The 14915-nt window shown below is 45.8% G+C and overlaps 1 protein-coding gene across 1 annotated transcript in view; it reads left to right on the forward strand.

Moving 5' to 3' along the window:
* Positions 1-14915, forward strand: part of Ppn (Papilin) — a 40202-nt gene that overhangs the window by 7383 nt on the left and 17904 nt on the right. Inside the window, exons 2-15 of the mRNA XM_067287324.1 lie at positions 893-944; positions 3546-3700; positions 6052-6103; positions 7818-7920; positions 7988-8121; positions 8186-8309; positions 8379-8459; positions 8521-8693; positions 8764-8896; positions 8963-9089; positions 13819-14023; positions 14099-14284; positions 14355-14528; positions 14621-14800. Coding sequence (XP_067143425.1) covers positions 893-944; positions 3546-3700; positions 6052-6103; positions 7818-7920; positions 7988-8121; positions 8186-8309; positions 8379-8459; positions 8521-8693; positions 8764-8896; positions 8963-9089; positions 13819-14023; positions 14099-14284; positions 14355-14528; positions 14621-14800 — 1879 coding nt within the window. The remainder of the gene's footprint in view (positions 1-892; positions 945-3545; positions 3701-6051; positions 6104-7817; positions 7921-7987; positions 8122-8185; positions 8310-8378; positions 8460-8520; positions 8694-8763; positions 8897-8962; positions 9090-13818; positions 14024-14098; positions 14285-14354; positions 14529-14620; positions 14801-14915) is intronic.

Consider the following 14915-nt stretch of genomic DNA (forward strand, 5'->3'; position numbering starts at 1 on the left):
CATCTTCACTGCATCCGCGTGGGTGCCACTTGGCAAAGGACGGACAACTTGCCCCAATTACCGCCATCGGTCCGTTTTCGGGTAATTCTCTAACGTGGGAGCTTTTCGAGAGGGATTCCTCCTGCGCCTGCCGTTTTCTTTGTCTTCGGACAGCGCAAATCGAATCGCTTTGTCTTATTCGAAAGAACAAAACATATTTGTGAGTCATACTCTCGCGCGAATTCGTCTGTAGCGAGATGTTCTGGCTGTGTTTTTTTGGCAACAGAGGTTATTTGGGGGCAAAACCAATCTTCCTCTTTTGGAAATCGAAGGGTTGTACTTCTCCAGGCGAGGTTTCGGGGGATTTTTCAGCCGGACGGACGAGATTCGTCGGAGTTTATCGCTTGACCTCTCGCGTTGTTTCTAACAGAAATATATTCCCGAGCTTTGTTTGAGTCCGACGTCCCCTCGGGCGCGTTTGTCCATTGTTTCGTCTTCTCTGCCACCCGCCAACTTTCCTCCGGTCAGAGCTTATCTCTTGGAATTCTTCTTCCGAAATTCAAAAAAGGTACCCGGATGCCATTACTCCGGGCCGGAACTAAATTCCATGATTTTACCAAGCTACGTCGCGATCGATACTCGTTCACACAGTGTTGCCAGCGTGTAATTCGTAATTATCTGTCTTCCGATACACCTGATCTGATTCGTCGTTACTTCGCCTGACGGTAATATATTTTAGCGAGTGAATCGCGCAATCGAGATCACGTGATTCCGAGTAAGTTTCGGCACGTGAATCCGAATGCCGCCTTTAAAATCGCCGCGCTAGCGCGTAATCGCAACGAGTAGCGCGGTGCCGGTATTGAAGTGGGTGGTCCGCCGGGATGATTCACACTTTTTTGCTTTTCTGTTGCAGGCAGTTCCTGGTGTTGACATTCTTGTTGGGTGTCTGCGCGGCCGACCAGACCGTGAGTATCTCTCTGTTCATTAATTCCAACAGGTTTACTACCCTCGGGCATCTCCATTCTCGCTTTTGCCGCCTTAATTATCGCCTCCCGTTACTCCCGTTGTCCGAAAACTTAAATAAATCGTTATTTCGACGCCATGTTTAATGAGCAACCGTCGACTGTTTTTTTTTTCTCTGCCGTTTTGCGCAGATTTTCGTCGACGCAAACACTCGAAATGGCGCTATCGGAAAACATTCTGAATTCGTTTAAATTATGTCTAGTCACGTGATAGTCTAGGCAGCATTAAAAAAAATTCAGAAAAAGATGTAGGAGCTATCTGCGGTACCGTGGCTACCGTTTATTAACGGAAGACAATAGCATAATGGTCGAGTAGGTGGAAATGCCAGGCTAATGACTCCCCTCTATGCTCCGGCTCTAATTGTCCGATCGGACAAGCGATACCGACTCCTACGCCTCTTTATTGCCTCGAAACGGCCATTTCTACCCTGGTTTAATTAGTTTTCACTTCCAAACTCCTACGGTCCGACAGGATCACGTGACGCGGATCAAAGGCCGCGCGGTTGGGTGAATTAACAGAAAATGCGCTACGTCTAAAATCTTCCTTTCCGTAAATTGATTCTTTGTTCGAAGTTCTAATTTTCGTTTCCCGTGTGCCTCCTATTGGAACTTCGAAGTTACATAATGCGTTCCAAAATGGCATTGGGAACGATGAGTTCGGGACGACGGTTGCTCAATATCGAAAACTGTGACTTCACCCACAGCTTTTTTTGGTCCTTGGCTTACTTATCGAGTCGTGGGTGTAGCAACGATGTCTCTTCTGCAAAGAATTTTGGACTCTTCCACGTTTTCACATTACCCACTTCAATGACAGTGGGGCGTGACCGAAAGCCACGCGAATTATAAAAAGAATAGTGAATAACGACGAGAATTTTTTTTTATAATTTAATGGATCCATAAATAGCGATTGCGCGTATTCGCGCCCGTCGTGCGTCCCCCAGCCAATGGCACATTTCGAGTGATTCGACGTGCGCGTAAGAAATCGTATCGGCGCGTGGCGTCGTCGGGGATCGGGTATCGCAACGACGCGTCGCACCCATTGGCGGTTTTAATTTCTTAACTGTGGCGGTGACGCGTGACCGCGAAAAACTAGGCAATGGGCGCGTACGGTCGCGTGACGCTAGTCGCCCTTCGAGGTCATCCGTCACGCGATGTGCGAAGAAAGCGATTCCTATCACGTGATCGAAAATATAGGTTAGGTCGTAAGTGTTGTAGTAATCCGAGGCATCGCTCGACGATTATTATGCAGAAACAGATTTAAAAAAACGTGAAATTTTCCAAGTTTTCCAATTATCGTCCCGCTCAAGGTCACGCTATGCGCCACATTTGTCGGTTGTGTAACTTAAAATATTTCGAGGTCAAAATTATTTTGTAATTAAATCTTGTTTTTTTAATTTTAATTTTCTCTTAATTGAAATAAAACAGCTCAGAAAATTTTAAAATATTTTAAACGAATGTATACTAAAACTTTTATCGTGAAATACGTCACACTTCGTATCCCATAGGAAATTTTCTTGTAAATGTGTTTGTAATATTTAAATATTTTGTTTACAATGTTTCTTTTAATTCCGTGCCTCAGAAGCTCGCGACCTTAAGTCATAAAATGTCACAAATCAACCAGAACGACGACATTTCTCATAAATAATCAGCATTAAAAGAAACAAGTATGTTAATGTGTTCCATCTTATACATAAAATTTGAAACGTCAAACGACAAGTCTTTTTTTAATGTTGTTAACAATAAAAGCTTTTCAATTGCATTTTAACAAATAGTAAATAACTAATTTAAAGTTTTCTGCGGTTTATTTTGATACGAAAAGAAGAAATAAAGTGTCATTTCTCCAAAAAGAAAAAAAAAAGAAAAGAAAAAACGTGCATTGACAAAAATCAGACGAAATTTTCTGATTAATATGATATCCGCTAGAGGGATTGTAATTGCCATTTTAAAAAATAGTCTCGGGTCAAGCAACCGGCCCGGTCTGACTTACGTTCGTTCTTTCCTTCCCGGAATATAAATAGGATAACGAAAAAGTTTTAACAAGACGTGTCAAAATTATAATTCGAACATTATAAAAATATTTTAAATTGCAATATCTTTAATTAAAAACATTCGCCGGGTGGTCTATACTTTAAACATTTAATATTTGGATTTAAATTTTTACTATTATTATTAATAATTTAACTTAAATGAGCTGTGTGCATTTATGTAATAATGAAGACTTGCGATTTTCTGAAGGACTATGATTAATATTGCCAGCGTGTTGCTAAAAAATAGATCCGCTAGGAGGAGACGAATTCCTTTTTTTGAGGCGGGCAACTATCTGGATCGTTGGTACTTCTTTTAATCTACGAAACACGAACAGAATACCGAGACTTTCTTATTAAGCAATTATATCTCGGAGTAATATTGTAAGCGAATTTATTATCTAATAGAGTCTGCCCACTTATCTTTTAGATAAACAATAAAATCCGATTATCTCGAAGATCCCGCGGAGAATGACGTTCGGACATTTGTCATCTTTTTTTTCTTTCTTAATCTTTGCAGCATCTGAGACACAATCGCTACAGGAATGTCACCTACGGACTTCACAGGAGAGATGCTGAACACGGACCCTGGGGCGAATGGAGCGAAAGTAGCCCCTGTTCTCGCACCTGCGGCGGGGGAATCGCATTTCAGACCAGAAGATGCACGGATCCCAGGTAGGTATGCCCGCCGGAAGGCCCTTTTTTTCCGGAAGCAATCGCATCGCCGCACGACACCTCGCGACCGGGTGAAGCCCCGTCTACAGGTAAATCTCGGACTGCAATTTTTTTTTCTTCGGTGTCCACGGTCCGAGCCAAGATAATCTTTACGAAACGTATCTGTCCTTGAATGGTGTCTCGGTGACGTCACCGTCTGGATACTTCTTTACTCCCCCGCACAGTGGAGGGTATATGTCTTGTGTCTAGTGTCCTGTCAAGACTTAACGAATGCCACCCCGCGTATATTCGCCTACAATTTCTCTAATCTTCCAGCATCTTTCGTGTATATTTTTATATCCTTTATGCGGCTTTCTACGCGTTTTTTGAACTTTCCGAAGCAGAAACACGATACGGCTTGGAATTTTGAAACGAAAGTTTTGAAACATTTTCCACCACCACGTTTTTATCCACTAGATCTAGATCCGATAATTTAGAAAATCGAAAACTCGGCGAAGAGATGTGGCGATAACACACCACCCTGGATGACCCCGAAGTGAAATCTATAGAGGATAAAATAGGTTTTTAGGTAACGGCAGACGGGGAGGGAAGTAGACACTTTCGTCGTCGAGTTAAAATTGTTTGGCCGTGGATTCTCGTAACTCTGGATTTAACTCGAGAAGGGCGAGCCGAGTCGTCTGAAAGGATCTGTTCTTTATATCTGAAAGAAGAAAATAAGCAGAGGGCGTGGCCTTCGAGGCGTCCCGTCGAGAGTCCCTCACACGCCCCTTCCGGTCAGGTATCCGGATTATGTTACGTAGTAATTCAGTCATCCTTCGTTTAGTTACATTGTTTGTACCGGATAGTTTCGATATTAGTCGCTAGGAGTCGATCGAAACGATAAATAACCTCGGCTCTTAATCCGGATTTTTAGTTTCTTCGACTTTCGGTCGTTCACTCCGAGTAAACAACCTTTACCGGCACATCTATCATTCCGCCAAACGAGATTAAAACTGTTCCTAAATTAAACGTTCTTCCCTTTTAGAGGAGAAGACGAATAACAGAAAAGTATGCAACTCGTCACGTGCATCGACCAGCGATGGGTCAAATTACGCGGTTCATTTTTCTCGTTTTCGTTTAATAAAACAATACTTTGGTTAATCGAAAAATAGGTCATTGCCATTGTTTCTAAGTCGATGACGTAAATATAAATAAATTTCAAATTCGAAATTCGGTACGCATTTTAGCTAGAATCAGTTAAGACATAGATACATTTTGTGTTAAACTAATACAATTCCCAGCAAATTTTAATTTAAAAAATATAAGCGTCTGGTTGGATGGTTAGCGGCGCGGTTAGATCAGTATTTAACTTCCGATCTACGAAACATATTCAAGTTATAAAATTTAATTAAAATTGTAAAGGCGATGTTTCCCTATTCGTTAACCGAAATTTTAAAAGAGTTTTTGAGATTCGAAAGTTAAAAATTTCGCAAGACATACGGGGACGAGTGGAAGAAAATTAATTAGACCGGTCCGATCTGTCATCACCGCGGAGCGCCGAAACTGTTATTTCGTCGTCACTCTTCTCGATTAAAATAAAGCGATTCGAGTGTTAAAGTTTCACCTCGATCTCCAACCCGATATAAAATAGACAAACCGGTTAATTCAGTTTACTAGGGAAATAGTAATGATTTGTCGACGAGAACCGGCAGCGCATTCTCATTTCCGAAACTCTAGCGGGGGAATTTTTTTTTTTCCGTTTGAAAAATGCGAAAAGCGTCACCAAACGGGAAAAATTTTTAAAAAGGAATGTCGTCTGTCATCGGGTTTGATAAATTTATGCGAATTTTTGACTAACGCGGAATTTTCCTATAAAATTAAACCGTTTTTCAGAAGGTTTTAAGTAGAAAACGAATATTGTCGGGGTGGACGGAGTTTTTTTCGAAGCAGCTTTAGAGAATTTGTCTTTTTTACAACCCGCCGACCGCGTCTTAAAGGGGCAAATAGGACGCGAATCGGTAATGTAGGCCGCCGGAAACAATGGCCGCTCGTTCTCAAAAAAACGAGACGCTTTTGAAGGAGCGTTTCCCCAGGCTACGGGAACTAAATGGAAACACTTAAAGCTCGTTGGAATTATTAAAAACTCTTTTGAGTAGGCCGCATCCCTCGGGCCAGGCCAAGGTCCGTCGGCCCATTAAGCGGACGAAGGCGTTTTTTAAAGAGTTCCCCCGGGGACGCCAATCAATTAGTCGACGCGACACGTGACCTTCCCCTCCCCCTTCATTTAGACGCGTCACCTAATCCCGTACTTTTTAAATATCCGAACGTTTCGAAATCGCCTTTTCATATATTCTGGTATCGATTTTTTGTAGGCCCGAATCCTGCCTGGGACCTTGGAAGATGTACTTCTCGTGCAACATTCAGGTAAGAAGAAAGAATTTGGTTTCTTCCCGTCTTCTCTGTTACTAAACCTTAATCGCTCGGTATCGAACTCCGTCCGAAAAAAAAAAGAGTGGCGGAGTGGAAGAACTAGATTCCGACACGATAGACCGCTTTCGTATCCCTTCTGCACCCCAAGTTAAGTGGACTTATCAGAAGTTTTTTGGACTCGGAAACGGGACGATAATTAGTAAGAACCGCAGTTTCTCTTACCGGACCCTAAATCGTCCTGTTTTTTTTTTTTACTCTTCCTTCTCCCGCCTTCCCTCTCCATCGAGAATGTAAACACGTCGGAATGGAGAGGTCACCGGCGTTTTATTAGCTAGACGGCGGACGAACGCCGGTAAGTGGCCACCCCGTTTGCCCCCGGAAAAGCGTCGGGGGTCGAGGGTGTCAGGTAGGAAGACGAACGAGGAAGGGCGGAGGGGTGGAGAGAGGGGAAAGGCGAAGGAATGCGCGGAAGACGGTGGACGTTGGCCACTTCCTTTTTAAGCCAACAAAAGAACGAAACGAATTGAACCGACGACGACCGACTTAATTCGTTTGTTAAGAACTCGTCGTCTGTCGGACGAGACGCTTCGAATGATGTGTGCGACGCTTTCTTTGTGAATTAATTGGTTCGGGGCCTCTCGGGCCGTTTCTTCCTCCCGTCTGGCGCGCGCCGATAGGAAAACTCCGAGTTTAACACCGGTCGATATTTTCTAAAGAGTGACGTCGAAAGGGATTTTTCGCCCTCCGCCTGCGGATGAGGACGAAAACGTCGACCGGCCCAAAAAATGGAAGAGAGAGAAACTATCGACGCGTCTCGGACCACGCCCCAGAAGCCCCGTTCGTCGCCTACCGATATCGAATGGCCGTCTTTCCGGTGCGGTCGACACTCGACGACGGCGAAGGAAGACGAGTCGAGTGGCGTTTCTCTCTCTCTAAAAAGACAATGGGATTTTTTAAACGCCGACGGATACTCGGAGTTACCTTCGCCCTCCCGACGTTTCGATGGGATTTACGAGCTTTCCCGGGTCGAGATTTGGCACGTTTAACGAGATTACCGGATTCTTACACGTAGCGGGCCGACGGGGTTGAATTATTTAAGAGCGTGGCTACCCAGAAGGGAATCTTGTAAGAACGCGTGTAATCCTCCGAAGACCCCTCGACCCCGATTCATTTATCGCTTACGTGCTTCATTTACTTGCCCCTCCCGGACGGGATCCGATGACGTCACGACTTTCCCGGTCATTACGTTGTTTTTTTTTATTTCGTTATCGGCCGAAACGTCTAAATAGGAAATGGCCGTTTAATCACGCTTCGAATCCGGAACTGCCGGTCGGAGAGAACCGGGAAGCGTCTTCGGTCGACGTCTGCCAAAAAAGAAAAACTTGCCGGACGTCCGTCGTCGAGTCGTTTTTCGAAACTCCGTGTTTGTTTTGATCGGACGGCGGCGTTTATCTTCTTTACGATCCTCCTCCGCGGTATTTCACCCGCTCCGAACTGGAAAGAGTGATTCTGCCACACCGACCGGGTTAAGTACCGGTACTTACATCCCTTCCAGCCATCGTAAACTGGAAATGTAAACACGACGTCCTTCCCGTTTACCTAATTTCCTCCCTCTCCTCGTTCTACGCTTCTACTTTTCGCTTCCATCTCCCATTCCCTTTAAATTTTCCTTTAAAAATGGCTGGTTAGTGGAATTTTTTCCTCGCAGGATTGTCCGGAAGGATCCAAAGACTTCAGAGAAGAACAGTGTTCCAACTTCGACCGGATCCCTTTCGAAGGAAAGCGCTACCAATGGGTCCCCTATCACAAAGGTGAGGTTAATACTCGCCCGCCCCTCCGGCCGATTTCTGCCCAAGTACAAGATTTTTCTGGTTTCAGCACCCAATTCTTGCGAGCTGAACTGCATGCCCAAGGGGGAAAGGTTCTACTATCGCCATTCCAGGAAGGTGATAGACGGGACCAGATGCCGAGACGACGGTTCTCTGGACGTTTGCGTGGACGGAACGTGCATGGTAAGCGCCCGTCTTTTCTTCCCGCCCGTCTCCTTTCCCGTTTAACGCTTTCTTCTGACTTCAGCCGGTGGGTTGCGACATGATGCTGGGATCGGAATCCAAAGAGGACAAATGTCGAGAGTGCGGAGGCGACGGACTCAGTTGCAAGACGGTGGAAGGACTCTTCGATCTGGATAATCTGCAAGTCGGTAAGTGAAATTGGCGCGCCGTTTTTCACCCGGCGGACGAGATTCTATGGGGACGTTCGGTTCTTCCAGGTTACAACGACATCTTGCTGATTCCCGCCGGAGCCACCAACATCTTCGTCAAAGAGAGACACGCCACCAACAACTATTTGGGTAAGCATGGCTATCGCTCGCGGTCCGGGTTTATCGTCGCTCTGACGTTTTCCGTCCGTAGCCATTAGGAATCTGACCGGACACTTTTACCTGAACGGAAACTGGAGGATCGAGTTTCCTCGCAGCCTGAAGTTTGCCGGAACCACCTTCCACTACGAACGCAAACCTCACGGACAGTTGGCACCCGAAACGTTAAGGGCCCTGGGACCCATCACCGAGTCCGTTTTCATCGTGGTAAGTGTCGCGGCGCGCTTTCTTTCATTTTCCCGATCTTCGAGGTCTGAAACGTCTCCACCACCCCCAGTTGCTGTACCAAGAGAAGAACCAAGGCATCAGCTACGAGTACTCCATCCCCAACGGCGTCAGCAACGCCCAGCCCGATACCTATTCGTGGATCTACGGAGATTTCGGCCAGTGTTCTAAGACGTGCGGAGGAGGTGAGCCACCGGTGGACCTCCGGCCCACGCTCTCTCCTTCCTATTAACCCTTTTCCGTCTTCCCAGGTCATCGAGTGCGTCCGGTCAACTGCGCCAGGACCAGTAATTTCGAGGTGGTGGCCGATTACTTATGCGATCCGTCTCTGAAACCTTCCATCAACGGCAGCTGCAACGTTCAACCCTGCCCAGCCAGGTGAGTCGTTCGGCCGGTGGGCCCTCAGTAGGAGCGCCTTTACGTAATCCCGACCGTCGGAAACATTCCGTAACGGCCGGAGATGGACGGAAGGTGCAAGTTCCCGCCCGTTATGGCGGTTTTTGGAAAGGCGAACTTTGGACGGCCGTCGAATCTCGGGGAGAATCACGTAACGGGATGGAACGGAATTGGCCCGGTTGGGCCACGGCCGGCTTTAAATAAATAAATTTTATTGCCGGGATAAGATTACCTAGACTCGGCGCGAGTTTCGTTCCGTACGCTTTTACCGTTTATCGTGGTCTCCGTCCGACGAGAAATAACAATAAACGATATTAGGTACGGAGACTTCGTCCGGATATGGCTTACCTTTACCATTTTCCTGAAAGTTTCTCTTTCCCTTTGTGCGCCGGGAAATGATTTTGATGGGATGGAATTTCTAGCAAAGCCATCGCGACTCATCGACTTTCGACGTACAGTACGCTTTGTTTACCCGCATTTTTCCGGTTTCGGACCGCTCCCGGGTCAAAGAATTCCTACGATTTTGATTAAGCACGTTGGGAAGATTTATACGGACCCGTCTTCCGGACGCTTCTCCGCCGCGATTTGCGCCTCCGAGTTTCGGAAACGACAGTTCTCGCGCCATCTGGTCGGCGAGAAAGGAGGGAGCGTATTATTGATATTATGTAAATATATGCATTCTCGGTTATTTATATGCAGATTTTTTACGTTTTTGTTAACCATAATATAGAAGTACTTTAATTTTTTAAATGTCAGGTAGGTAAATCTCTTTATCGTCGTCTGCGCTTAACGGCACCAGTGTTTTTTTTTCCGTTTTCGTTGGAGTTTTCTGGTGGACGTATTTCACGTGCACGTGGTCTCGGTCTCTGTCTCGGCGGGAAAGGCGCGGGCCTAGCTGCTAGAAAGGAAAACCCCGTTTCCATTATCCGTTTGGAGCAACCCGGGTCTTTATCCGAGGAGAAACGGGCCGCCCGCTCTACTTCCTACCACGTTTACGAAACGGAGCGGTGGAAAAGTACGTTTAGAAATATCGCGCGGAAGGCGGGCGGTTTCTCCGGGAGGTGGTAAAAAAAGTAAATGGAGTTACGTCCCCGAACCGGATTTTATACGTTTTTCGGGGCAAATTAAATGGGAAAGAATTTCTGGTGGGCATTGTCGGGTTACATAATATATACGCGCGCGTCTGGGAGAAGAATGAAACGGTGGCGTATAGACGCTCCGACAAAGAGAAACTCGTGGCACCGAAAAGAGAGTAAGAAGAAGGTCTTGAAAGGTTGTCCGTAACAAAGAAGTTGGGATAAAGCCCGACGGGTGACGAGAAAAGACGAAAATATTAAAAAAAAAAAAAAGTCCGGGAATGGAAGCGTGAAAGACAGGCGGCGAAAGTGCGAGGATTTAATAGGAGAGAAGAGAAATTACCGTTAAAGAGCGGTCGGGAGGGAGGCGAAATTATTAGGGTGGCGCCGGGAGAAAAGGAAGAAGGATAGAGACGAATTTGGCCGAATCCCGGTAATTCCCACGAAATCGATAGGGGAGGAAGATCGATAAATCGCCTCTGCCGGAAAAGGGGGGAGCGGCCCGGCTTTAGTTCCACCAACGACGTCGGGACCGACTCCTTTAAATTAAAACGAGTTTCGAATTTCCTCCGTCGCCGGAATCGAAATCGTAAACAAAGGAGGGAAGGTGGCGTAAATGTTAATTCCCGTCCCGCACTTTCGTGGGGTTTACCGCCCGGGCGCGTAAATTCCTTCGAAAAACGCTTTCCGGCTTTTTCGCTCTGGAACAAAATTCGGGAGAAAGCCGGTGGCGTCAAGGAAAGTTAAGCCACTCGTTGCCGGATTTTTTCTATTTCCGAAAATTTCTGAAATTTTGCCGGGAGATTGGTGTATTAGGGCCGTCGATGCTATTAAATTTCGGTGGTTAAAGGTCGAGGGGGTGGAGAGATAATGCGGGTGGCGTGTATCTCCGGTAGGGTCGGACTTAATGACGATTTTACTGGTTATTAGCATTTATAAAAACCGTTCCATCTTTCAAAATTAAGCTTTTTGTCATTTTGTAATAGTTAATAACGTAAAAAGTTTTTAATAAAATATCGTAACGGATGGCGCCAGACCGGGTTTTAAATGTGTCAGGGAAAGTTAAGCCACTCGTTGCCGGATTTTTTCTATTTCAACGGAAAAACCCGGAAACGAAGAGGCCGGGCTTTAGCCGGTCTGGTTTATTTGGTTAGAGCAACGCGACGGGGACCGTCTGCAGAGGGGGAGGACTTTCTAACGTCACGACGATAAAGGGAATAATTATTATAGAAGAGAAAGAGGGGCGGAGAGGATTGTCTGTTTTTAAACTAAAGACGGAGGTTAATTAAGGTATTTAGGGGACGTCTTCGCCTAAGCTTCGGAATGTTGCGCGCAATTATCGCGGCACCAATTTAAAAGGCCGCTTCGAGGTCGCCCTCTCTTAAGTGGCGTTTACGTCCGGCCAGTAAAGGGACACTTTTTCCCTCCTCTTATTCAAACCGGGTTTTTTTGGGGCCTTTTCTCCCTCGGTTAGGTTATTTCGGCGCTCGTCCTCCGCCTCTTTCCTATCAAATTGGAGCGAAGTGGATGCCATTGCCTACGATAAATTTCGGACTCCCGGCCGAGTTTTTACCGCCAAATGGAGAGTGGGGGCCGATATTCGGAAGTCTGTCGGATACGCGCGCGGTCCGAGACTATTATTAATTTATCGGTTCTAGCCAATGGGAAGGCGGTTGGATTTAAATAAAAATGGCGGACGAGAAAGAAACTGAGAGGATTCGTTTATAATCTTTTATATATATATATATATATATATTAGAATATATATATATATTAGAATGTTTGTTTGTTCGCTATGCACTCCTAGGCCGCTCGACCAATTGCTACGAAACTCGGCAGTTATGTTCAAATGCTTCTAATTTGGGTAATGTCATACATCCCACCCCAAATGATCAATTGAATTTCTATATATCGATTAATTTCTGTCTACGTTTGATTGATTGCTTTACACGTAGCACCATCTATTGGTAAAAATTTAACAAAATAATAAACTAAATATAATTCTTATAAAAAACGATATAATTTTTAAAAAATACATAAATATATTCACTTAATTACTGCGACAATGATATAGCACGAAGTAGACTAACTATATTATTTTTTGAGGAGTAGGACATAACGCTAACGTACACAGAGTGGAAACTGTTACACCGGTATTCGATGGTGAGTTGGCGCTTAACCAACGGGCCGGCCAGGTGGAGTTTTCCGGGTTTTCTTCAAGTTAGTAACACCTAAATAGGGGACAGTTTTCCGTAAAACTCTTTCAGGGAGGCATCCCCCTCGGCAGACGGCCCACGTGTCGCGTAGCCGTAACCCAATAAACCCAACTAATTGCAATAATTTTACTATAAACCTGGTCCTTTACAAGAAAAAACTTTCCACGTAGTTATAGGCATTCCGATAATGTTCTTTAAATGGATTTTACTTTATATATTTTTTTGAAATTTACGATTAATAACGCCGAGTGTAATAATTACTGCCAGGGGTTCTTTATAGACCGGGGCGTAACGAACTAGCTTAAAAATCAAATGAAACCTTAGAGCTCCCTCGGGGATTAAGAAAAGGTCAACCCCAGGACAAAAGGAGTGGACACGTGCCCCTAATGTTCGAGCGCCCCCGGACCTCGCCGTCGATTTTTCTGGCTCCCATCGATCAAGATTTTAATTTGGCATCTGGACCCGACGGCCGCTTCCGTTACGGGAGCGAAATTGGCCGGAAGACCCGGAGAAGACAATTTTAAACGGGGGACGATTAGGCCCGAAATACAATCCGAAACCGAAATTAAATTAAGGACGTTTTCGCGTCGTCGGTTTCCCCGGATTTCTCCCGACGATATTTAGTTCCGGAAGGATGGGACTAAATACATGTCGGCGGAGTAAATTTTCGGCGGGACTGACCCGTAAAGTCGAATCGATAAACTAGCGGGTGGAGGGAGACGGGCGTCTGAAACTTGGTCTATGTTGCGGAAAGGTGTAGCGGGTGGACAACAAAGACGCCCAACTAGGTTTATTTGTGTTTAAGGAAAATGTCACCGACCGAAAGGGAACGAAACTTTCTCTGGGAGGCATTTACTTCCTTCTCCGACCTCTGCCGTTTCCGCTTTGTCGGACGGAGGCGTTAAATTGTCCCCTTTCCCGCCAACTGTTCGATTTTGTGCTATCGGAGTGGCCGGGCTTCAGTAGTTGAATCTCTTGTCATTTCGTCGATTTGTGTCGACGGAAAAACGGCCGTAACGGAAGTGTAACTACGTCTTCGTAATTATAAAATCGATTAAAGACGAGATTTTCGTCCTTCCTTCTCCTTGTTATCGAGAAAGAGACGATTCTCCGGCCCTAATCGCATTTCTGGTCGTCGGCGTCTTAATTTTCCTCCTTATCTTTTCTCCTTTTAACGTTTAAACCCACCATTAAAATTCATCTTTCCAGAAAATTTCCACTTCCTCTCGTTTTCAACGTAATCTCCGGAGGAAGGAAGAGGAAGATTTCTTTCCTCTGGGCGAAGACTATATTTTTTTTAAAACAACGCTCTCCTACCAATTTATCTTTTTAGTACCGTCCCTACCGCATTTTTCTTTCTTTTTTTTCTTTTAAAAACAATTGCCGCCATTCCGGCACTGACCGATTCTTACCGTACAGGTGGCACGTGGGAGAATGGGACGCTTGCTCGCACACTTGCGGAGGAGGAACGCAGTACCGATTGGTACACTGTCAGAGGATGGTCAACGGGGGTTCCGTCACCTTGGTGCCGGAAGAAGAATGTCCCGCGCCCAAGCCCGCCTACGTCCGGAAATGCAACCGAGAAGTTCCCTGTCCCCGATGGCACGCGGGACCTTGGAGTACGGTAGGTAGTAAATTCGTTTTCCTCTTTCTCTAGCCTTCGGACGTAATCTTCCCACTGACTGTTTCTCTCCTCTAGTGCAACAAAATGTGCGGCGAAGGCAATCAGACTAGACTGGTGGTCTGTCAGAGAGAACACACGGGACGCATTCCGGAAGTCCTGCCCGATTCCAACTGCAAATTGGAGATCAAACCGGAAGCCACCCGAGACTGCGACGCCGGACCTTGCGAAGGAGTCGAATGGATCGTGTCCGATTGGACCGGAGTTAGTATCTCTTCGCTAAAGTATCGATAAAAACGTTGCCGACCTCTAAACTTTTCGCTATCTCGCTTAGTGCGACGGAACCTGCGGACTTGGGATGGAATCCAGAGAAGTGCACTGTTCCACGGAAGACGGTCATCTCTATCCCTTGGACAAATGCGAAACGAAACGTCTGCCCACCCTGACCAGACCCTGCAGCGAAAACCTTCCCTGCCACCCCGTTTGGCACTCTTCCGAATGGTCCGAGGTTTGTTTCCTTTTCTTCTTCCTTCCCGACTTTTGCCGGAAGCAATCGCTTTTCCTACGAATTTCCCATCTTTGGATTCGTTTACGTTTCAGTGTTCTGCCAAGTGCGGGACGGGTATACAGACGAGATTGGTATTCTGCGGCATATGGGAAGGTCAACACGTCAAGAAAGTTAATGAAAACAAGTGCAAAGCTAACAGACGACCCGAATCCATGCAGAATTGTACGGTGGCACCCTGCAAAGGAATGTGGTTTTCTAGTCCTTGGAACAGGGTACGTATCGAAGTACGAAGGATTCGCGCTGCATAAATTCGTCCACGAAGTATTATTTAAAAAAAATTTATTCGTAAAAGCAAATCGTTTTATTCGGCTCCCGTAAAACGGCTCG

This window comes from Centruroides vittatus, unplaced genomic scaffold, assembly GCF_030686945.1.
Source record: "Centruroides vittatus isolate TY-2023 unplaced genomic scaffold, ASM3068694v2 scaffold_450, whole genome shotgun sequence".
Taxonomy (NCBI): domain Eukaryota; kingdom Metazoa; phylum Arthropoda; class Arachnida; order Scorpiones; family Buthidae; genus Centruroides; species Centruroides vittatus.